At 34.1% G+C, this 24,820-nt stretch overlaps 1 protein-coding gene across 9 annotated transcripts in view; it reads left to right on the top strand.

The window, feature by feature from the left end:
* The window catches only part of BNC2 (basonuclin zinc finger protein 2), a 530,176-nt gene that overhangs the window by 189,243 nt on the left and 316,113 nt on the right, over positions 1–24,820 (top strand). The window contains exon 1 of one of the 9 annotated variants that reach the window (XM_074282949.1): positions 4,308–4,678. The exons of 7 other annotated variants lie outside the window; for them this stretch is intronic. In XM_074282949.1, the coding sequence (XP_074139050.1) occupies positions 4,676–4,678 (3 nt within the window). In that variant the 5' untranslated portion in view covers positions 4,308–4,675. Of the gene's footprint in view, positions 1–4,307; positions 4,679–22,601; positions 24,603–24,820 lie in introns of those variants that run through there. One more of the 9 variants, XM_074282951.1, reaches the window with a different exon arrangement.

Here is a 24,820-nt window from a genome sequence, read left to right as displayed (position 1 = left end):
CTGATTCTTCTGTTAATAAACCAAATAAAATAAGTTTAGTTCTTCTTTCTCTATTTTGATAAACAGTGTTTTTACAACTCACGTTGTATTCAGAACAATTTAATTACAATTCAGTTATTAGTAGCTCCTCTTCTATTGGCTATGCTAAGGGCCTTGACTAAGTTTAGGTAAAGTAAATTCTTATGTTGGTAGTCCTGGTTGCTGATTCAAGTTTTTCCTCTCTTCTTTGTCATTTTTGATGGATGGTAACCAGTGCAATCAACCCCTCTCTCTCCTCCCTCTCCTCAGGCCTCTCTCCCCTAAATCCCCTCCTCCCCCATCCCAGTCTCTTTTAACAAAACCATAGGTTTTCCTTTTGTCCTCTGACCTCTCCCCTCCCTTCCAATATACTTCCCTATACTGTCACCCCCATTTATGCTCCCCAATACCAAAGAGAAGAGCAAAAGGAACCATACAGGACAGGCTTTTTCTAAACCTCTATTTCCCAATGGTTAAGCAGAAGATGCCTCCCTTTGCTCATGTTTTTGATAAATTTAAGAAGTCAAATCGCTGACACAGATGGATAATCCAAGTGTATAGGGTGAAGAGTTATAAATTAACACATTATTCCCTCTTAATGTGAAATACTTGAGAATGCATTTTCTCAGTCCCCTGACATCTACCCAGTGAGGGCTCGCATTGTACTTTTCAAGTGGCATTGATTTGTTAAAGCGCTGAATTAGCATCTCAGGCCAGCTGCCTGTTCCACTGTGGTGTTCTTGGGCTCCTATTCTCTTTCCCTCTCCTCTCACTCACTTTTTTTCCATGTGACTCTCTTCATCCTTCTCCCTTTCTATTATCCCATTCTTTCCCTTCTTCCATTTTCTCTTCCCCTGTGTCTTCCTGTTTTCTTTCACATATCTTTCTTACTAATTGCCTTCTTATGCTGTCTCTCTGTGTTTCCTTCATTGTCATTCTTCTACACTCCTTCCTTTCCTCCTTTCTGTATTGGCCACACACAGGGTTTGAGCCTGCATTTGCCTTCATCTCTGCCACTCCTTCCCCCAACATAGTGTTATTTTAGCTAATCCTAACTCACCAAATGGAGTCTGATAGAGTAAAATAAGTTAACATGTGTACATGTGTATCATCATTCAAATGTTTTGTGGATTCTCTAGGTTGATGAGAAATGGATGTTTATTTTCTTTGATGTCAAGGAAATAATGAGAAGTTTAAATTCTATGGGTTTTTTATTTATAAGGTAATACAAATGAATTCAACCTTTGAAGCTGTTATGAAGAAATTTGACCAAAATTTGAAAGAATTACTTTTGTTTAAAGGATTAATAAAATCATCCATTGGCATCAAAGATTTGATAATTGCATGTTCATTAGTTCTCAGTGAAAGCATTAATAAATGAATATTTCTGTCATTTTACAGGTATGCTGGATTATTAGTATTTTTAATGTTTTAAATATTTCCATGTTTTCTGTTTCTAGTAATATTTAATTTTTGAGTTCAAAATGAATAGACCTCAAATCATGTAGCAGAAAAGTTTAATTACTTGTAATGAAAACTATTAATTGTGAAATTGATCATTGTTTTTTGTTTAAAACAAAATGCTTTTTATGTTTTGTGTATTGATAATTATTATGAAGAAATTCAACTAATGAGTGTTTTAAGTTTTATATAATAAGTATTTTATACATTTCATCTTGTTATATTGTCACAAAAATTATCTAAGGTTGATTCCCTAGTTATAATCTTTTTTTCAGATGAGGAAACTGAGGCACAGAGAGCAAATGACTTATCTAAGGTGACACAGTCACCGTGCTAAAAGCAGGAGAGGTCTTTCTTGGTTCAAAGTCTAACATTCTTTTGCACTAAATTCTTCTCTTTCCAACAAAATAATTTCTAAAAATTTTTCCCAACTAATTCTTAATTAGTGCAGAAAAATTTTCCTTCCCCTGAAGTTGAACCAGTATATTTGACATGAACAAAAATATACACTTTTTAATACATAATTTTTTTTGTGCATCTTCTTCCCCCCACATCTAAAATTTTTCTCACTAGCTATAGATAGCATAACTAATCTGAATGAATGCTTAATATCTAAATTTATCTGAAATATAAAAAGTATACATCTGAAATTCTTCAATTCATGCATGATTTGAGAATATTTTATTTGAAACTCACTTAATATTGGTTTTAATAATCGTCACATTGAGTTTAGTCTTATACATACATACATTAGTATGACAAGCATGTATCTTGGTTTTCTAATTATGGATCTCTCAGTATAAAAATATCATGACCCTTCTAAGAGGAAAAGTAACTTCTCAGGTCATGATAATGTCTACTTAAAAAAATAGAAAGTTATGTTCAAAGTTAATTCTAGTTACTAAGAAGACAAAAATTAAGGCTTAAAGAATGCAATTCAGTTTTATTTTTATGTGCATATTAGCTTGTTAAGCAACTCTCACCAGGACCTCTAAATAAATGTGCCCTACTGTGTTAGTATTACATAAACATGAGACACCCTGGTGAAGTACATCTGATATGGTATTTATGCAGATGTATTTATCTCTGTTATGTTATTATAACAGAAGTGCACTGAGCCGCTGGAGATTAATTTAATCATGCAGGTGATAGTTTCAGTTTTGGGAACTGGAGTGGAAGTTGTGGTAGCTTCAACCAGAGTTTTTACCTGGCAATACCTAAAATATATGGAATACCCTTGGGGAGGATGGAAAAGCAACATGATACTTTTGAGTTAAAAAGCTGAATGAATGAATGAATAAATAATAGGGTCTGTCTACGAAAAAGAGGAATTAAAATAGTTGATTATAAAATTGATAAAGACAGTTTCTTTAATAATATGTATGAATAAAAAAGAAAGTAAATTTTGTAGGGCTCCTTTGATTGTGGTGGCTCTGAGGAGTTGGGCTGGGTAAGACCTTTTTTACCTGGGCCTCTTTCAGTATTGTTAATTAAAACCAGTTTTGAATAACTTGGTTTTACATCATAAAAATCAGAGAATTCAAAGCTGAAATGGATTGTATGTGTCAAATCCAGTTCAGCTCCCTCATTTTATAGATTAAAAAACTGAGACTAGAGGTTAAGGGTTTCATAGCAAGTTAGTTAAGTGTTCTAGCTAGTTTTTATGTCTTCTTATGATAATTCAGTATGCTTTCTACTAGACCACAGTAAATGGGCCTCTTTTGGTGTCAGTTAAATAAATGAGGCATTAAAATAATAAACACAGTTTTAAGAAAAAAAAGTTTCCTGAATAGAAAGTCTTTTTTTTTTTTTTTTTGTATTCATATAAAATGAGGGAGCTGAACTGGATTTGACATATACAATATGTTTTTATATGTATATATGAATAAATTTTTTTTCTTACTATCTTTTCTAATATATTATTAGGCATCAAAAAATCTTGGTGTGCTATAAATAAATGATTAAATCTAAGTTCCTGGGATTCAGCTTTCCTACCTCTTTACCTTGTTACTGAGCTGACTAGCTACTGCAAATACTAAGTACAGATATTTTACTACTCTACACCTTTGACTTTCCCACCAAAATTACCAGGAGAAATCAAAGGGATATGTATTTTTTGTGTTGTATGTGTTTGTAAAGAAAATATAAATTAAATGCTACTAGAATTCAAAAGTACTGTCAACTTTGATAAGTAGTCCCCTAAGCAAACTGTTTTGTCAGTAATCATAACCTAATTACTGAATGCAAATGTAAAGTTGTTTTGTTTTTTTTTTGTTTGTTTGTTTTGTTTTTTTTAAAGGAGGAAATAAATATCTCTATACTTAAGCATACAACTTTGAGTAGTGGCAATAATAATTTTAAAAGGACTCTTGGCAATAAGCCAAGTGCCTGTTGAGACAGAGCAGCAAATTAGTGGAACACTGGACTTGCTTACCCAGTGTTGTGACTTCAGAAGTTCCAAAGTGACACATGCATCACAAGCCTATCACAATGCTGGGGGTGGGGGGTCAGGGGTCATGGTTAAGAGCAGGGTGTTGCTGGATAAGGTTGAGGAAGCAGAGGTGGCCCCTCTGTGCTCTGTGTGTGGGTCTGTGTACTCCTTTCCCGTCAAAGCTGGCCCAGCACAGCCAAAAGAGCGGTTCCTTGGCAAAGCTTAATGGCGAGATGATGTAGTCTGTTGTGACTAGTGCATTCCTTTCAGGTTAAACTAGGGAAATGGCATTGTGTTAAAATTCCAAGTCGCATGAATGTTTTATTGCCACAAGTGCATTTAGCCCTCAAGGGGAGTGTGTGTGGCGGAGAGTGGAGAAGGAGGGGGGTGGGTGGGTGACTTAGAGACTCAGGAACTATCAGAAGAACACTTCCCTTGGAAAATTTTACCCACCAGCGTGAAGCTGATTTGCTGTGATAGTCACTTAGAAGGGTTTCGCTTTTCCTAAACTGTGGCTGTTTAAAGTCTCGCAGTCTGGACAATTAACAGCTGAAGAAAATATGACAAGACACACGCAAAGAGGTTGGGAGATAGAGAGAAGGAATGCGCCAGAACGGAGCTGAGTTGCCTTCTTGTGTAAACTGCCAGATGAACCCCCCTCCCCCATCCTCCTTCCCTCCTTCCCAGAGCTGTGTTTTGCTGTCTGCTGAAGGCCAGGAGTGATCTGTTAACTGTACACCACTGACTGGGAGGCCAAAGCAGCTCATGGTACTGTATGTTACCATTACTACTCCCTCATTCCTTTTTACATTTTTTTTAACCATCTCTTTATAATAATGGTTTATTTTAGGGAGAGAGATACAGTTTAGGAGTCAAAGAACTGACTGGGGAAAAAACAAACAAACTTGAATTCGCTACTTGGGGGGGGGGCAGTGTCATTCAGATGAGCTAAACAGAACCATCTAATTTAGTTGCAGCCAAAGAGTTCTAGTGTGATTAAAAAAAGGAGAAAAAGCAGGCATTCTAGAAATAGGACAGTTTAAAAGATGCAAGTCATGTGGGTGTGTGGTCCTTGTAAAGGAACTTTGTTGTGAAACCACATTAGCATTTTCATGTTTTTAGGATTTTTCAGACCTTGAGATTGTTCCTGAAGGCATTGCATAATGGTTTTTCCCCTCCTCCCCAAATGTAATTTTACCAGTTTCACCATGTTCTTATATGTGTGTGTGTGTGTGTGTGTGTGTGTGTGTGTGTATGTGTGTGTGCGCATATATAGATAGCTATAGATGTGTATCTATATATATGGGATGTTCAATCTCTGTCTGTGTTTCTGTTAAAGACCTAGGACCTGTTTATGTGATTTATTTTATTTTTTTTAATAATGTTTATGTAAAAATTGTAGTTATTTCTTAATGCAAAAATGAAAAAAAAAGTAATACTGAGTATTGGAATTTAATGCTTCGGAATTTTTTAGATTAGACGTAAGGAATACACTATGTACAATTTTACCTTCCATTTCCAAATTGCACATCTACTGCCATGTGTTATGTTTATAAAATTCAAAATAAGGAGAAAGATAAAAGTTTTTTGATGGTATTTACTTCTCAAAGATTCTGGTATTTATATTTTGATGAAATAGATATGAAAATAAAAACTATCTTGGCTTAAGTACTCCTTAAAATACTCCATAACTTTGCTTGATTTTTAGTCTGGAACTACCTTTCTTTGTCATTTTATCTTCAAATCTGAATTCTTATTTTGTAGATAGATCAATGTACTTATTCATTGTTTTTTAAAAAGTACATAACTCTTATGTTGCTATCTAAAAAAAAAGTAGTGATAAAATAATTTTAAAGCAGGTTACAATTTCCATTGATGAAAAATAAGGTTGTTTTTTTTTTAAATAGATATCAGAATAAAAAATATAAGCTGAGAACACAAATCATAAATAGGCAGTAAGCCTGCATATTGTTTTTTGATGAGGAAAAACTTAAGATGATTCACAAACGTTTGAATACATGATTTATTCATTTCTATAAAAAGCATGATTTTTGTCAGATAAACATAACTTTTATCTGACTAGTGCTATGTTTATGGTGGTTTTAACAATTATATTGACAGTCTATGGAAGGTCATAAACTCAGCAGCAATCAACTCTATCTAAAATCATGATTCATATATTGACTTTGCCCCTCCAATTTTAGATGAGCTCATTAACATTTCCTTATATTTTAAATTAGATTTACTTTAAGCATTTTTCCCCCATTTTACATTCTTGAGTTTATATGTATTTGGAGCTTTCTTTTTCAAATGTGAAAGTCACACATTTTATAATTGGATTTTTTTGGAAGCAATCAAAACTTATATACTCCCATTTTTCATTGCTTTTATTACATATTTATTTCCTAAGTAATAGAACAGTTATATAATTGAACCCAATTAAAACAACAACTGTGTAGTTGGGAAATATCCTGAACATATATGTTGTCATCCCATTCAAGAAATAGTAGATTATACAGATTTCTTAGTTGTTACCAAATTAGCTTCCAAAGTCACTATTCCAGTGCATTTCTTTGTGATATATTTTCCAAAGTAAAGCTCTTATTGTTAAACATGTACATTAGATTGACATGTTCTTGAGATAGGAAAGGCACTTAGGACATAGAAGGTGATATATAAATGATTATTTCCTTATCCTTTTGGGAAAAAAACAAACTCATTGTTGATTAACATAGGTTCCTTATGTTCTTACTACTATTTGGATTAACTTGCATATCTTTTTTTTTCCTCCTATTGATGAAAACTTAAGTATGCTGAATAATAACCCATATAGCTGAGTAAAAGCCTATGAAATTAATTTTTTTTTAAATTCCAAAAGCATTAAGATCTTCACTAAAGCACACATGGCATTGTTTGATGTTAAGATGCTATTAAGGATTAAATTTTTTGGATTTATCAACTGGTAACATTTTTGGCCTCCCAACTATAGACAGTGAAATCCATGTGGGCAGGCTTTACTGTCTCATCCAAGTTTTGTACCTCTCCCAGAGGTCTGTATATGAATGTTTAATAAATACTTTTTTGAATGCATGGATGAGTAAATGAATACTATGATAGCAATAAGGAATACATTGATAAAAATTTTGGTTAAAATAATGATTAAAGAGGAAAAATAAGTGACACATTAAATGCAGTTTCATTGTTAATGCTAATTTACTTACTTAAACTTAATTTCAACTAGCTAACTTCATTACTATTATTGATATTTGAGAAAAGATAACTTTGTCCCTTCCATGAAGCCTTATTTCTCATACTTTTCCAGTCTCTTGTCAATTGAATTTGTCTTATAGTTGATTTAAAGTTATGTTTCATTAGGTTAGGATCCTTCCCTTTTAAAGTACTACCCAATAAATATTTGTCCTGTAGTTCTAGTCAGATATAGTAGATAGAACTTTAAACTTAAATTCTATAACTCTAAATTTAAGTTTTATTTTCATCTCATAATGAAAGTTGGATAAATTAATAAGCCTCTCAGTTTTCTACAATAGGGATAGCAGTATTTACTAAATTTTATCCTGCCATACAAAGTTGTTTTGGGAATCATAGTATGATATAAAGAATTTAGGTTCTAACACCCAGCTCTGTTATTTAATAGCTCTATGACCTTGGCAAGTTAACATTCATCTTCAAGTCTCAAATTCCTCACCTGCAAAGTGAAGTTGGACTAGGTAATCTCTTCAAATCTCTTCTTGATCTTTCTCTCTTTTTTATAGGAAATGAGACAATTGTGTAATGCACACTTTCCAACTACAAAGCCATGCATGAATGAGTTACTTATGCTGATGTTATCATAATTCATTATTAAGGTATAAAAATAATGGTTAAGAAACCTGGATTCAGCTTCTAATTCTACCCAGAATGGTGAGATGCCCAACAACTTATAAAGTCTCAATTTCCTTATCTATAGTTGATCTATATAGCATCAATAGTCAGTGCATGTTTTTCTGTCCCATGGAAGTAATTGGTTGAAAGTCACTATATGAAATGATACTATGATATTCACATGAAATCCCAGAAAAAATAATCTGTTTGGTGTTCGATATGCAAAAGAGGCTATATAAATTCTACCTTTGCAGCTGTGATTATTTCAAGTACCTTTTTACATGCAGATATTTCAAAAACAGATTTTGTTTAATATAACAATGAAATTTCCTGATTGTGGGAAAAGCCTGAAAAATCAAAACACATTTTTGTGACTAATTGTAGTCTGAATCTCCTAATTTATACAAACTATGCCCCCAGTTGAAAAAGTTAAAAACATTTCTTAGAGTGTACATAATTGTATAGCACATCTGTAAATCATATCTAACTGCAAGGTTGGAGAATATGATAGGTTTAACTCTTAAAGTATGCCAATCCCTGTGACATAAATAGATGTTCAAGCCAATTAACAGGCACTGTAGTTCTAGATGCCATTTTTTCATAATCCACAAATTTCCAGGTAAAGCAGACATAAGAGTTCACTACAGCAGGACTTGAATTTAAATTTAGATTTTGCTTAGTATCTATTAGGAATTGGGACCATCACAGATCTTCTTTGACATTTTTCTTGGAAGTTAATAAGCCTTAAGTCTTACTTTCACTTAGCACCTGTTTCTAAAAGCCGTCTTACAGAGTCCTTCATATTCTGCATAAGAAATAGCTGACCCTTTTAGATAAAAATACTAGAACTAATCTTGCAGAAGTTTATTTCCTGGACAAATAAAATGAGGGAGGAGAGAAGTTTTTTCTCTCTCACTCTTCACTGAGAATCAGTCATTGAGCAGCATAATTCTAAAATCTTATGTGGCTTTTGGGCACTTTATGAACCTTTTTATGATAAGCCTGCAGCAAAGGCACTGATTAAATTAATACATTTCCATGAATAGCATTTCTTTTATATTCTGCCCCCCCTGTAATTCATCCTTTTTGTTAAAAAACTTCAATTTTTCTGCGTATAGTATTTGTCACGTGTGTGATGTCATTTCATCACTATCTACTTTAGAAAAAAGCTTGTGAGAGCTTTTTTTAAAAAGTAGGAAAAAACTAATATGTTCCTGGAAAGTCAGATTTTTTTTAAAAAAGAAATTCTATACTTTGTATACCTCCCTAATTGTGAACTCATTTGAGGAGAGATGGTTTTCCCTTGGGAATCTCCTGTGTTCTGAAGTAAAAAGAAGCTGATCTCTAAATCACAGTCCTCAATTTAGGTTAAGATTTGGATTAAAAACAGCTAAGAAGATGCAAGTTCAAGTCCCATTTTTGATAAAGTAACAATGAGCAAATTACTGAGACTCCCAGAGCTATAAGTAACTGTCATATTACAAATTGCAGAGAAGGTTACAACTTGAATTGGTAAAGGGAATTTCCTTATACTAATACTAGTAATTCCTAATACTAATATACTAATTATAAGTCTACCCCTTATTGGTTAGTAGACACACAAAGCCAATCAATTTTCAAAAACTTGAGTTATGATTTATGGTCTTTAGAAAAAGGTAGAAGTGTGTAATTTATATTTGAACTTCCTGGCTATCATGATCTAGCTTTGATTTTATGATATGTATTTATGCTGGTGTTTTTGGTATTGTTTGATCATTCCTTCCAACTTTCTAAGACACAAGATTTCACTGATTTTAGTAATTTCTCCAAACCATAATTCACTGAATGTGATTTTAGGTAAATCATTTAACTTTCCTTGATCTCAGTTTTCCTCTTTGAATTAAGATATGTTTTGAAATGTCATGCCAATATACATTCTGGTAGGACTATCTTTATAGATGGAAAGTTTTGGATTCAGAATCTAGTGATGGACTATGGGTCTTGTCATCAAAGAACCACACACTAAGTTTAGAAGGGTTGTTACTAAATTGTTGGCAACCATATAAAGGATTTTCTTTCTTTTCTTTTTCTTTTTTCCCTAGTAATTCATGACTACCAATATATAGAGTGCCACGATCTGGATAGGTGGATAGTATACATCAGTGAAATCACAGATCTTTGGAAATTGGAAGAAAGTTATATAATAATACCAGCCTTATATTCCCCATAAGAATCAAATGAGCTAAAAAAGTTTAAAATCACAATTCAAATACAGTGTAATGGGGAAGCTTTTTGTTCTTCATTAATTTCCTCTGTTTGTCTGATTTTAAATATACCCTAATGTTCAGACTCCTTCCCCTGTGCCTGCAAACATGCTCAAGTCTTCTTCTTTAAAAATCTTTCATTTGTATCTGTCATTCCCTTTGGAGATTATCCTATATCTCTTCTTCCTTTCACAGCCAGAATCTGAAAATGGGTCATTTTTACTCATTGCTTTTATTATTCTACTTCACAGTTGTAACAATCCTTAGAAGTCTGTTTTCTGAATCCAGTATTCTTCTGAAATGGCCTTTTTCTCAATTATCAATGATCTCTTAACTGCTCAATTCAGTGACCATTTCTAATTCCTCATCTTTCTTGAACTCTGTATTCAGCTTTGATACTGTTGACCACTTCTTCCTCTTGAATGCTTTCTTCTCCCTTTCCTTTTGTGACATTGCTTTTTTTTTTTTTTTTTTTTCCATTGGTGTTGCACTAATTCCCCTTTTTGCTCACTGTATGAGCATTCTCTGATGCTTTTCTTTATGCTTTCTCCCTTTGGGGATCTCATCAACTCAGGGTTCAATTATTTTCTCTTTGTAAATGATTCCAAAATCTATATATCTAGACTGAATCTCTTTCTTGAATTTCAGCATATCACCAAATGGTTATTAGATATTTCCACCTAAATTCCTTAGGCCACTCAAAATCAGTATATTGCAAATATAACTCCTTATTTTCCTCAAACCTGTCTTTCCTTCCAATTTTATCATTTTTATTAACAATACCACCATCTCTCTACTCAGCTAACTTTGTAGTTGTGGAAGAATTTTTAAATGTATCCAATGAGTTGACAGGCTTTTAAATTCTACCTTTTCAGCATTTCTCCTATTTGTCCCTTACCTCTCTGATCATATCACCTTGTCTTCATCATCTCTGGCCTCATCTTTTGTCGTTGCTAAGTGATCCACCTGTATATGGTTTCCCTTTCCTTTCTAGACTTTTTTTTTTTAAGAGTTGCCTAGTTGATATTACTGAAACACAGATTTGAACCTCTTTCCTCAATTCAAAAATCTTCAGTGATTCTATATGATATTTCTTTTTTTTTTTTTTAAATTTTTTTTATTATATATATATATATTTTATAATATTATCCCTTGTATTCATTTTTCCAAATTACCCCCCCTCCCTTATTCCCTCCCCCCGACGACAGGCAATACCATACATTTTACATGTGTTACAATATAGTCTAAGTACAATACATGTGTGTGAATATCATTTTCTTGTTGCACAATAAACATTAGAATCCGAAGGTACATGCAACCTGGGCAGACAGATATTAGTGCTAACAATTTACATTCCCCTCCCAGTGTTTCTTCTCTGGGTGTATCTACCTCTGTCCATCATTGATCAACTGGAAGTGAGTTGGATCTTCTTTATGTTGAAGATTTCCACTTCCATCAGAATACATCCTCATACAGTATCGTTGTTGAAGTATACAGTGATCTTCTGGTTCTGCTCATTTCACTCAGCATCAGTTGATTTAAGTCTCTCCAACCCTCTCTGTATTCCTCCTGCTGGTCATTTCTTACTGAGCAATAATATTCCATAACTTTCGATTCTATATGATATTTCTAAGATGAAATACAAAAAAGAGCTCAGCCTGGGCATTTAAACCCCTTGAAAATCTAGTTCTTACCTATCATTCCTATATTTTATATAACTCCCCTTCATACACAGTCCTGCTAGCTGATCCCCATAGGAGATGTTCAATCTCTTGCCTTTTTACCTTTTGCGCAAGTGATCAATTCATCCCCCACCTCCTTCTTTCCTCCCCCCCCCACTCCATTTTTCTGAAAAGTATTCCCCCTTTAGTTGCCTTTTGCAGTCTCTTCTTTCTTTCAAAGAATAGTTCAGATGCCATCTGGATCCTTTCCTTGTTTTGTCTAGTTATTACCCTTCTCTCCCTCATGAAATTACTTTGTATATTATTGAATATGTTTCATCTTTTCCCTTCATCTTCTGCCCCCATTGAATATATACTCCTTCTGGGTAGAACTGTTTACTTGTTATCTTTGTATCCTTCAATTCAGTTGTTGAATAAGTATTATTGTTTATTAATTTAGGACTACAGACAAATTACTCTCTTTGTTGGATTTCCTCATAATGAAATGAAATGGCTAGACTAGAGGGTCTCCACGATCTCATCTTATGATCTTAATTTGATAGTGCTATTTATTCATTCGAGTGATTTTTAAGCATCTTCTTTGTGGAAGGCACTGTGCAAAACTGTGATTTTTCAGGGCTGAAAGACATTCAGAGATAACTGACATAAGGTAATATGTGATGTATCATAGAAGTGTTATTGAAGATTTTTAAACAAAGAAAAGGCTGAATCAAGTCTGGTTTTCTAACATGAATCCTTCATTGTAGTATAGGATGGTTTAGAGAGGAAAAATGGAAAATGGAAGACTGATAACACAGCTATTACATTTACCTCTATTTGCGCTAATAAGAGCCTGAATTAGGGTGGTGATAATGAAATGGAAAAGGATGGGTGTGAAAGAGTTTTCAAAAGAAAAAGTTAACAGGATTTGGTAGCTGGATTGAGTGGAAGCGAGGTATGGGGGTAGGTAGAATCTTGATTGATGTTGAATTTTTCAGTTGGAAAGCTAGAATAACAGAATTAGGATGAAAGATGATAGGAGATGGTGAGATCTGTTTTAGACACACTAGGTTTCTTGTGCTGTTCAGAACATGCAGACAGAAAGATTCAGTAGGTAGTCTGAAGAATTGTTATCATGAAAAAAACCCAGGCTCTTTTCCTCAAATCCTAGTGTTGTCACTTGTAGGAAAATGCCTTTTCTTTTCTTAACTTTAGTGTTCATATCTATAAAATGAGCATAACAGACCTCATATATTATAGATCTTATTACGTCTGGGATAGGGACACTTGTGATTTTACTGATATGAGGGTGAGGAAATGTCTTCTACTAATGAAGTTGGTACTTCTCAACAACTTTCTTACCATAGAGAGTAGGACACTTGGAGTTTAAGTGCCACACTATCATTATGCATCAGAAGCAGGCTGTGAACCTTGGTCTTTTTATGTCAGAACTGTCTCTCTAAACTTTAAATCACAATTTAAGTATGAGTTTTTGGTAATTAGTAATAACATGACTAATAAAAATGAGCCTTTATCTTGAGAGAGAAGCTGAGGCTTTAAAGAGTATGCAAATAGTTTTTCAGAACTAACTCCAGTGGCGGATAGGGGAGGAAATAAGTATTAAGTGCCTGCTGTGTGCTTTAGCATAGTGCCAGGCATTTTGCTAACCACTTTATGAATATTTTCTTATTTGATTTTCACAACAACCCTATGAAGTAGTGATACTCATTTTACAATTGTAGAAACAGAGGCAGGGTTACTCGTCAGTGATTAAAAGTCCTGATCAGATCAATGATGGACAGAAACAACTACACCCAGAGAAGGAACATTGGGAATTGAATGTAAAATATTAACACTACTGTCTATCTACCCAGGTTACTTATACCTTTGGAATCCAATACTTAATGTGCAATAAGAAAATTGGATTTGCACACATATGTTGTATCTAGGTTATAATGTAACACAAGTAAAATGTATGGGATTGCCTGTCATCTAGGGGAGGGAGTAGAGGGAGGGAAGGGAAAATCTGGAAAAATGAATACAAAGGATAATGTTATAAAAAAATTACTCATGCATATATACTGTCAAAAAATGTATAATTATAAAATTAATTAAAAAAAAAAAAAAGCCCTGATCAGAGTTATAGACTAAGTGTGAGGCCTGATTTGTATTCAGGTCTTCTGATTCCAGATCTAGTGCTCTCTCCACTGTCACTCAGCTGCCTCTAATGATGAAAGTAGTAGAAGTTAGTGAGGTCACTAATGAGAGTAGTGAATATATAGTGAGATAAAAAAGATTGTGTGAATTTAGTAGTTGAATTCACTCATATTATGTTTGATAGCAAAAGTTCCAGATATGTCCAAATAGATATTTTATACATTAATAAAATATCCTTCCTATATTCTCACTTAGGGTAATTTCATTGAAAGCATAAAAAATGTTTTTTTGAGGGGTGGTGGTGAGAGAGAATTATTCTTTTAAAAAAGAAGTCCCTAACAAACACAAAAATGACTCCTTAAATTTACCTCTTTACTATTTTCAGAAAGAGAATAAGAAAGAAAATATTGGTGGAAGAGGTTTTTGTTGTTTTCTTTTCACCTCTTGTCTTTTTAATCTATGAGATGACTGCTAAGAATCCCATTTGGCCCCAATTAGAACAGGGAATGGAATGGGGTAGGTAGAGGTATTCATTAAAAAATAACTTCACAAGCCTCTATATTTCCTCTTTTTTTTTTTTTTTTTTTTTGGTCTTGGGGGCTTCAGCAGACTTTGGAGGAAATTGTCCAATGTTTACTATGAGTTGTGTTTGGATCTAGCAAGTAGAGCATTAAGGAGGGACTCTTATTCCTCCCCCTCTATAATGCCAATGTTCAAGCTTCAAATACAAAGAAAACCATGTTGATTCATTGATCTCCTTCTGAATGCTACATTATGGGTTTTGGCAGCATGGTAATGGCTCCCTCGGCTCTGGTGTTTACAGCGATATGAATTCCTCTGGTCTGTCGGCACAATTTGTGGCCTGCTTTCAGGCCCAGTCTCCATTGTGAGCCTAACTCATGTCAAGTGAGGTCTGTCTGCTTGTCTGGAAGAAATCACATATCTAGAAAAGCACTTAGATCTAATAATTAGCATCCACTCTGTTTTTATCACTTGAACCAAGTATGGTTTCTTATTACTCTTTTTGTGTGGTTTAATATGGGTGGTCAGCCAACTTTCTCTTTCTTGGTCTTTCTCTATACAAAGATAGCTTAATTTTTTTTCCCTTACACTTATACATTTCCTGCCTGTGTCATCCCTTTAGTGCTCCCATTCTCCCTTTCCTTTATCGCATTATTTTTAATACCTTTCTCCCATTATTTTTTATACCTTTCTCCTTCCATCTTTCTCTATTTAAATCTTTACATGTAAAAGAAGCATTTTTAGGTATAAATTTGCCCCGTATCATTTTGTAGCTATTGTGGACTAAAATAAACTCAATTTACTAAGGATTAATTGAGTGTCTGGTATGTCTGATAATAAAGATATTTATCTGTGACTTTAAAGTTTTCAAAGTGATTTACATACATTATTTCTTTTGAGCCTTATAATAATCTTGTGAGATAGATATACTACAAGTATTTTTATCACCTTCTTATGGATGAAGAATTTCTGGCTCCAACAGGCTGAAGGGCATGTCTTTTGTTACGCAACAATTAAGAGTCTAAGGACGGATTTGAACTTGTGTTTTAAATAAAGTACTCATTTCACTGGACCACTTTGCCAGCTACTTTGTAGGTTGTGAAAAGTTGGGTAAGATGTAAATCTCTATTCTAAAGGCATAAAATTCCAGGAAAGGGTGATTCCTTAGTTAAAGGATTAATTAGAAATGAATTGAAAGTGCAAAACTTGGTAATTACATCTGTCTCTATAAACTCCAACCCCTACCTCTCCAACAGATAATTAAGGGAAGGGGCAGGGGATGAGTATCTATATAGTGCCTACTGTGAGCTAATCACTATGACCTTGAAAGATAGGTGCTATTATTATTTCTGTTTCACAGCTGAGGAAGTTGAGGCAAACAGAGTTTAAGTGACTGCCCAATATCACATAGGTAATAAATGTCAATGGCTGGATTTGACTTCAGGTGTTCCTTACCCCAGGTCCAGCTCTCCACACACTGTGCCATCTAGTTGCCTTTAATAATGAAACCAATTACTAAGTGCTCAGCATACTACAGGAGCCTCTATTCAGTTTGCTCTTCTTTTGTTGACATCATCTTCCTTTTTTTCTTTTCTTTCTTTCTTTTTTTTTTTTTTTTTGGAAACCTCTCTGGACACCAGAGGACCAAAGCTGAACTGGAACAAACCCAAGTTGCCTCATTCAACATATCCTTGATAGCTTTCAAATGCCTTCACTTTGAATTATAAGGTTAATGCCTTTGTCTCCAAATCATTTCCTTGTAAGTGCTTTGCCAGCATATCTGGAGCTGGGAGATACCACTGTTTATGAAGTGGGTTACTTATTTGGCTCAGTCTCATCCTCCACTGTTAGGTTCTTTCTAGAGATGACAGGACACTAACACTCCCCCTCCTTGTTTGACCTTTGCCAGTGCATCACCTATGCATTGAGCCTAACCTGTGTTTCACAAACTGTTTCATATAATATGGATGCATGTAACATGAGTATATGTTTGAAAACATTTTTGCTTATTAGTATCTATCCCTCTTAAATAGTAAATATGAAATATCTACATATCAAAAAAGATGATATTACAATGATTTTCCCCCTTAATTTTCTTTTTTCTTGTTTTGAGAGGTAATTGGGCTTAAGTGATTTTCCCAGTTACACAGCTAATAAGTATTTGAGGTTGGATTTAAAACTCAGATCTTCTTGACTCCAGGTCTGCTACTCTCTCCACTGCACCATCCTTTTAATTTCCCTTGCATTCCCTTGATCCTATTCCCATATTTTTCCAGGGAGATATTTTTTAGACTCCTTAGATAAATATCTGTAGGTTTCATCAATATATTTTGAGCCCCCAAATGTGGCTAAAATAATTTTGGAAATGCTTTTTCAATATTTGGAAAAGGTTTCATATTTGTTACTTAAGATATGCAAAAAGCTCCCCCTCTCCAACTTTTCTTTCCCCTTCACTGTTTTATGTCCACTTTTGAAAATACTCATATATTCTTTTTTTTTTCCTTAACAAAAGATGTTAGGTTTGGGAGTTTTAGTTATATTTTAGTAAAGAAGCCCCCTGGAGAAACTTTTTACCTTTAAAATTTCTTTACTTTTCTAAACTTTCTTCTCTAGCTCAAACCTTACAACTATAAAGAGTCCTTTAACTTGTTGGGATTGTTGTGTGAAATAGAAACACCATTCTGGGGCTCTCACAATGCTGAAACCTTTACTCCTTCTTTGGGGGTTCCTGACATCCTTAGTAGGGAACATTTGGAATTTTGCTTCAGAAAAGGGACCTGTGACTGTGAAAATGCAGTGGATTCTTGTTCTTGTTTACACTTGTAAATGAATGGACTTTCAAAAGAAAGTTGTTCTTTTAAAATCCTGAATGAGAGATACTATTGCTGCTACCTGTTATTTAATAATATGATATTTTAGTAAGTGTTGTACATCTTTGTTACTTAATCTTGTGCCACAGTTAAAAACATCATATCCTGGTCTTGAAATACCAGAAAAGTAAGTTTTATTGTTTTATAGAATGACAGAGCCAGGATAATGCAGTGGAATTTAGGTTTTAAGTCTGATTTTTGAGTCAGAGGATCTGAATTTAAAACTTGTCTTTTCTGTGTATTATCTTAGATAAGTAAAATTTGTTACTTAAAAGACTTAGTCTCACTTGGTTTCAGTTCCTTCATTTAAAGTTTTTAAAAATAAGTGTTAGTAGTAGATTTTAGGATTCTTTCTACCTTTAATTTGTGACACTATGATCCTTATGATTAAAATTCTGCAGCTATAGAAAAAATATATATCCTGGTTGAATCTTATCATTTACCTTGGATGTTATTTGGGGATAGATGCTTAGTCTGTCTAGCCCTCAAGTTTTTGTATTTAAAAAAAATTAGACATGGTAATATTTGTCTTCTGTTTACTTTACAGGAATGTTTTGCGAATTAATAAATATATGCAAGTCTCTTTGAAAGAAAGATACTATATAATTCTAGTATTATTCATGCTCCATAAGACTCTTTAGGATGTTGCCAGGGAAAAGAGATCTTCATCATTTTATCCTATGCACATTTATAAAAACAAGATCTTTTAGTTGTTGTTTGTTAGTTGTGAAAATTTCACTTAAGCTAGATGCAGATGGTGTTTATTTTTTCGAGACTATAGTGCTTTGGCAAATGACTTAGGAGAGCAAGTTCCAGAGAGGGAGGAAGAGTATGTCAATTAAGAAGCTCCTGGCTCCTGTGAGGACTGTGTACCTTTTACATTTTTGGACCAATCATTTTCTGTGTCTGTCAACCTGTTGAGGAGCAGAATCGCTTATTAGAGTGATTATGTTCCATGCTCTCATCCCTACTGGTAGTTCATTGTTCTGGGACAACTTTCAAGAAGATGATGCATGTTTCCCTCAGGCATAGTCTGCTGTTCCACTTGCTTTGTTTCTCAGAACATATCTCCCATCCTTATCATGTTCCTGTTGATACAATCCTGCCTCACCTAAGGCCTCTATTAAAAAAAAAAAAAAAAAAAAAAAGTGAATATTTCTGGCCCCTCTCTTTTGGAAAATGGATAAACAAGTCTTGACTCACCTGTTTCTTTCAAACTGAGCAGACGTTGTTTTTATCCTTCAAGCTGGGTTCTACTCTCAGTATCTTGACCTTTAGTCTTATTTTCTACTTTGCTACATGAAAATGGCCTAGGAGCCTTCTTTAGGATTCTACTCAGAGGATGGTCTCCAAGTTCAATCTGAGGAGGAGGAAAAGAGATTTTAAGCTTTTAGTTGATTAACTATTGTCAGATTATCTCCTAAAAGGTCAATTAATTTGATTTTTACTTTTATTTCAGTGATGATGTTACTTATGACAGTAAAGTTTAGGGTAACTTAATCAGATATTGTCACATGGGGTCCTGCCAACCTTAGTGTGACCCTATCATATAATCATCTTTGTGATAACTTAATATGGCTTGTTTATTTTTCTTCTCACCTAATTGGGTATTCAAGGTCCCTGAAGTTGGGCTGTAGTTCTCAGTAGAGGCATGTCATTGAACCCGAAAAATCCCAGCCTTTTCCCTGTGAGTTTGATTATTGAGGTCTCTCCCACCTCTCCCAGTCTCTTCCTACTGCCCATCCTCCTTCAGGGTATTTTCCCTCACAATCTAGTGAAGGTATCCTTTTCCTCATTCCCTCAGTAGTATTAGACTAAAGCATTTGAAATATATACTGTACTCTAGAAGAGTTCTGGGCTCATGGCCAGGTTAGAAGAAGAGGCTTGAGCTGACATGGAAGTTAGTTTGTTTATTTAGTTTTTGACTTTTATAGTGCCTACCAGGCAAATGCCTACCTGAATGTTTAATGTTTAAAAGCCAAATTAAATTTCAAATGGACCCAAGCTTAGCAAACAGCACCCCTGACCCCATAAGCCCTTTCTCTAGTAATATTTTTCCCTAAATAATCATTTGTGTGTTTCTTAATTTGTTGTCATTCTCTTGCCTTTCTTCCTCATGTTCCCCTTCTCCTTTTCCATACTGCCTCCAAAGGGAAAGAATGCTGTAGTTGAAAGAATCTTGAGATTGGAGTTCAGGAGAAACCTGGCCTTGAATCTCTCTCTTTACATAATAGTTGTGTTACCAAAGGTGCACAGCTGTTGGTGCTTCAGTTTTCTGATCTGTAAAATGATGAAAATCATACATGGACTACTCTTAACATGTAAACTTTATATGTTAAGTTTCAAATTAAACAGTGTATATGATATACTTTGGGACTTTATAATGGCAGATATACATGTCAGTTATTATTATATATTTTTCTTTTTTTTTCTCCCCCAATTTTCAGCCAGATTATTGCTTGTCATTTCTGTATTCTGCCTAAGAAGTCTAGTCCTTAAACATTCTCTGGGTTATCTCAATAAACAAAGAAAAGGGACTTAGATGTTATGTACATGTGTTTATAGGAAGTCTTCTATGTTTCCTCTGTGTCCCTGAAGATGTGTTGCCTGGAAGCCCTTTTGACACTAAAGTGAATGCCCACTGATTCTCCCTCACTGAATTCCCCTGGGAAGAGAGAAGCCTTTATGCTTGTTGTCATATTTTTTTGTTTCTGCTGATTATACACAAAGTAAGTTGTAAATAGCACTCTCACACACTGTATTCCTCTGAGGTTTTTACAGTAGAGTAACTCTCAACCCAACTTTACTCCAGGGATTTCAGGGAGACCCTTTAACGGCCCCTTTCACTTCCTCCTGCAGCGCTGACAGAAGGAAATATAGAAGCACATTAGACAAATATTGTCCTATAATTACTCTGAGCATTATTTTTAGAAATTTTAGTATGGTCTGGCATAACCCCTAGCCATGGATTTATAAGTGGTGCTGGAAGAGAAATGAAATGAACTTGAATTTCAACAATCAGTTTTAATTTTACATTTCTGTAAAAATAAGAGTTAGGTTTACATCTCATTTTATAATAGAGTAATTATAAAGTTATTTAGCCATTCTATGTGTCTGTTCTTTCTTTAGCTTGTCGGTTCCCAGTGCTTATAATTTAGATAAAATCTATATGAAGTTTGTGTGTGGTGTGTGTGTACATGTGCATGCATACATAAACATACCCTACATACATATATACTATCAGATTCCTTCTCTTGTGTTTTATTGATGATTTAGGAAGAAGGCAATCCCCCTTAGCAAACTGTGTCTGTGTTTTAGAACATTTCTTCCTAATGAAGTCTATATACCTGAGGACCAGCTATTTCTTATAGGATACTCAAGGTATCCTACTGTAGTAGGGCTCCTGTACCTCAGAAAGAATATTTCTTATTTGCTTAGTTCTCTCTGCCTGTTATTCTCTCCTTTCCACAAAATGTTGACATAATCAGTTGAATATAACAAAGATTTATCAAGTATATTTTGCCAAGTAGAGAATTTGTATGTGTGTGTATGTGTATGTGTGAAGGTGGTGGTGGGGGTCAAGTTTACATAGACAAAGTCTCTGTCTTTATGAAAACTTGTCTAGTTAAAGGGGTGCCCAAAGACAGATGACTATACAATACATGATGTGTATATTAAAGTGCTATAAGACAAAGGTTATATAATGTTTGGCAGGGAAAAATTATTATTGATAGGATGATTTGTAAAACCTTCCTTAAGGGAATGAATTTGAATTGGCTTTTAAGGAATGGGTCAGGGTTTGTTAGGCAAAGAGATGAAGAGAAGGACATTTTGGACTTAGAGCCAAATGTGCATACTTATTTATTGAATATGTTTTTCTGGAGTAATTGCTAATATATTAGGGGTTTCCCTTTCTCTCTCCCCAGTCCCTCTGCTATGGAATATAAGCTTCTTGAAAGTAGGCATTATTTCATTTTTGTCTTTATATTTCCAGTATTAGTATATAGCCTAGCACATAGTAGACACTTAATAAAGTTAATGTGTCGGTCAATTGATGAGGTCTTGTCATGAGTTAAAAAAAAAACAGTACCCAGAAGGAGGAGGCTGATAGATTGATAGATCACTTGAGTTCTAGAGTTCTAAAGTGTAGGAAAGCTAAAATTCTTACTTTGAAGAGTTTATAATGTGAGTAGGAAAGATACTTCAATATTTGAAATTTATGAACAATACTCAGTTTTATGAAGTCATCGGTGTGGGTACTTATTCCCATAGTCTAAGTTGTGATCTAAGTCTTCTCATACTATACAATTCTTGTAGACTCCCCACACTTTGTAATATAAATATTATCTTGACCATCCACCCAATAGTTGAAAGCTCTTGTCTAAGTCTTTTAACATTACCTATCTGCAAAAAGAAAAGAAAAGAAAAAACAAAACAATACTTGAATGCTAACTAATATAGTACTTAAAATATCCATCTGTTATCCTTTATTCATGATACATGACTAGCCTACCTTGTTTACCAATTATACATTTATGCATATATTTATACTACTTCATAGTTATTATTAGTCATGTGCTTCTGCTAACTGACATGCACCATGTATTTTTCCATTATCCTCTAGGTTACTCTTTGCTTTGCTTTTTTGGGGATTGTTCTAGAATTCACAGCCATCTAGTGTCACCAGAAGAGTATTAGCTGTGGAAGTAGAACAATTTGGAATTGTAGAAATTGTGTACAGTCATTCAGATTAGTTTTTCTCTTCCTTTTATTTATTTTTATGCTCATGTTATCTTTCATTCATTGTGCCTGTCCACAGGACATATATTGGAAAATATTTAGTGAGTTGTTCATCTGACTGATGGGATATCATACATAGCCTGAACGAAAAAGATGTTTTATCCACTTGCTTTTTATTGTGTGGATTATTAGATCAATTTATTTCAATTGGCTGTGGATTTCTTTCACATACCCAAAATAGATTGTCTGGAGTATTTCATCATCTATAGGAGAAATAAGACAGAGAAAAGTTATGAAAGTAGCTGTACTACAAAATAGAACCTGATTAATGAATAAATGAATAAAAGAGAGAGATATAGAAAGCTGGAACTAAAAAGGAATGAAATAAGCATTCATTATGTGCCAGATAATGCTTTAAATACATTACAAATATTACTTTGAGAGAAAAGATCATTTTTGGTTAGGAGAATCAGGAAAGGTTCTGAAAAGGTTGCTTCTTTGCTGAGAATTGAAGGATGAATAAGGTTTCAATAATTGGTGACAAGAGCAAGTATTGGACAGGCCTTTCCAGGAATAGGGGAGTGGGAAGAATGAAGACTATAGGTTGTAAAGCCATGGATTGTAAATAATTTACAGTAAGTTTTAAAAAGTTGGATTCTCATCAGATATAAAAAAAACCCAATGTTTTAATTGCAAAACATGTAATTTTCAACATTAGGAACTATGATATTTATATTTAATAATTGTTATGTTTGTATTGATGAAATGTAGACGAGACTCCCTTATTACTAATTTTTACTTTTGATTTCCAAAATAAGAGTGGTTATTAAGGAATATCAGGGTGGAACCAAGATGGTGGAGACAACATATGTTTCTCTCTGACCTTCTCTACAAACCTCAGACTAATTAGTAAATCTTGCCTCTGAATTAGCTCTGGTCTGTCAGAACCCACAAAAATTGGGAGTGTAACAAATTGTCAGCAGAAGATAATTTCAAAGATCACCAGAAAAGGTCTGTTTCAATTGGAAACAGGAGGGAGGCAGGTTAACACAAATAGCTGAGTACAAATATTAGTGCAAACAGCACAGAGTCCCTGGGCATTGCTGCTCTGTGAGGTGGTGCAGACTCCTTCTGGCAGAGAATCTAGGGGGAGGACTCTACAGCAGTGTTGGACGCTCTGCCCTGGTTGCAAGCCAGTAGCTCAGCAGAGAAGTTATAAAACATCCAACACAAACACGAAAAGTAAAGAGTGAACCCCTAAATGCCAGAATCATAAGGGACCTGGCCATGCCCACCTACCACCAGGAGTACACCCAGTGCAGCTGCAGCTGCTTGGAAAACCTCCCCTCCCCTTAAAGGCAGACCTTAACTTTAAAAAAGAAATGAGTAAAAAAGTAAAAAGGACTCTGATGATAGACAGCTTTTATGGCGAAAGAGAAGAACAGATTTCAAACCCTGAGGAGACTAAAGGCAGATTATCTCCAGATGAAGTCCCAAAAGGCGATATAACCTGGTCTTCATTACACAAGGCTCTCTTAAAAGAAATTAAGAAGCATCATAAAGAGAGATAGAAGACAAATGGGGAAAGTAAATGAAAAATTGCAAGAGGGTTTGGAAAAAGCAACAAAAACTATCTGAAGAAAATTCACTACAAAATAGACTTTGTGAAATGGAAAAAGCATATAACTCATTAAAAGATAGATTTGATAAAATGGAAAAAGAAAGCAACTCCCAGAAAAACAGAATTTGTGAAATGGAAAAAGAAAATAGCTCCTTAAAAAACAGAATTTTTGAAACAAAAAGAAAACTCCTTAAAAAACAGAATTTGTGAAATGGAAAAAATTCCGTAGAACAAAATAATAACTCATTTAAAAATTCAATTGGACAAGTACAAAAAGAAGCAAAAAAAAGTAAATGAAGAAAATAATTCACTAAAAATCAGAATTGAATAAATGGAAATAAATGACTCCTTGAGACAAGAATTAGTCAAGCAAACCCCCCTCCCAAAAAAAGAAAGAAAAGAAAAGAAAAGAAAAAGAATTTAAATTACCTAATTGGGAAGACAACCGACCTGGAAAATAGATCTAGGAGAGAGACAATCTAAGGATTTTTGGACTCCCTGAAATACACGATGAAAAAAAAGCCTAAATACTATCTTTAAGGAAATCATTAAAGGGAACTGCCTGGATATCATAGAAACACAAAGTAAAATGAATTGAATTGAATTGAATTCACTGAATCCCTTTTGAAAGAGACCCCAAAATTGAAACCTCAAGGAATATTGTGGCTAAATTTGAGAACTATTGGATCAAGGGAAAAATATTACAAGCAGCCAGAAAGAAATAATTCAAATATTGAGGAGCCACAATAAGGATTATTCAGGACCTAGCATCTTCTACTTTAAAGGATCGAAGGGCCTGGAATTGTATATTCCAAAAGATGAAGGAACTTGGAATGCAGCCAAGAATAAATTACCCTGCTAAATTGGGCATTTTCTTTCAGGGAAGAAGATGGACATTCAATGAAACTGGTGAATTCCATTTATTTTTGATGAAAAGACCAGAGCTAAACAAAAAATTTGACCTGCAAATATAGAACTCAAGAAAAACATAAAAAGGTAAAAAGAAAAAAAACAAAAAACTTGAGAATTGTATTTTTGTTATGGGTATACTTGCGTGTACATGTATAATCTGATTTTACTGTTATCATAAAAAAGAAACGAGATGGAAAGGGGATTGTAACAGAAAAAAGGGAGAAAATGGAGGTAAAGTGAGGGAAATTACATCTCAGCAAGGGGCAAAGAAAACATTATAATTGAGGGAAAGAAAGGAAAAT

Source organism: Sminthopsis crassicaudata, chromosome 1 (assembly GCF_048593235.1).
Source record: "Sminthopsis crassicaudata isolate SCR6 chromosome 1, ASM4859323v1, whole genome shotgun sequence".
NCBI lineage: Eukaryota > Metazoa > Chordata > Mammalia > Dasyuromorphia > Dasyuridae > Sminthopsis > Sminthopsis crassicaudata.
Note: the sequence above shows the minus strand (reverse complement) of the source record. Positions and strands in the feature narration are given on the sequence as shown.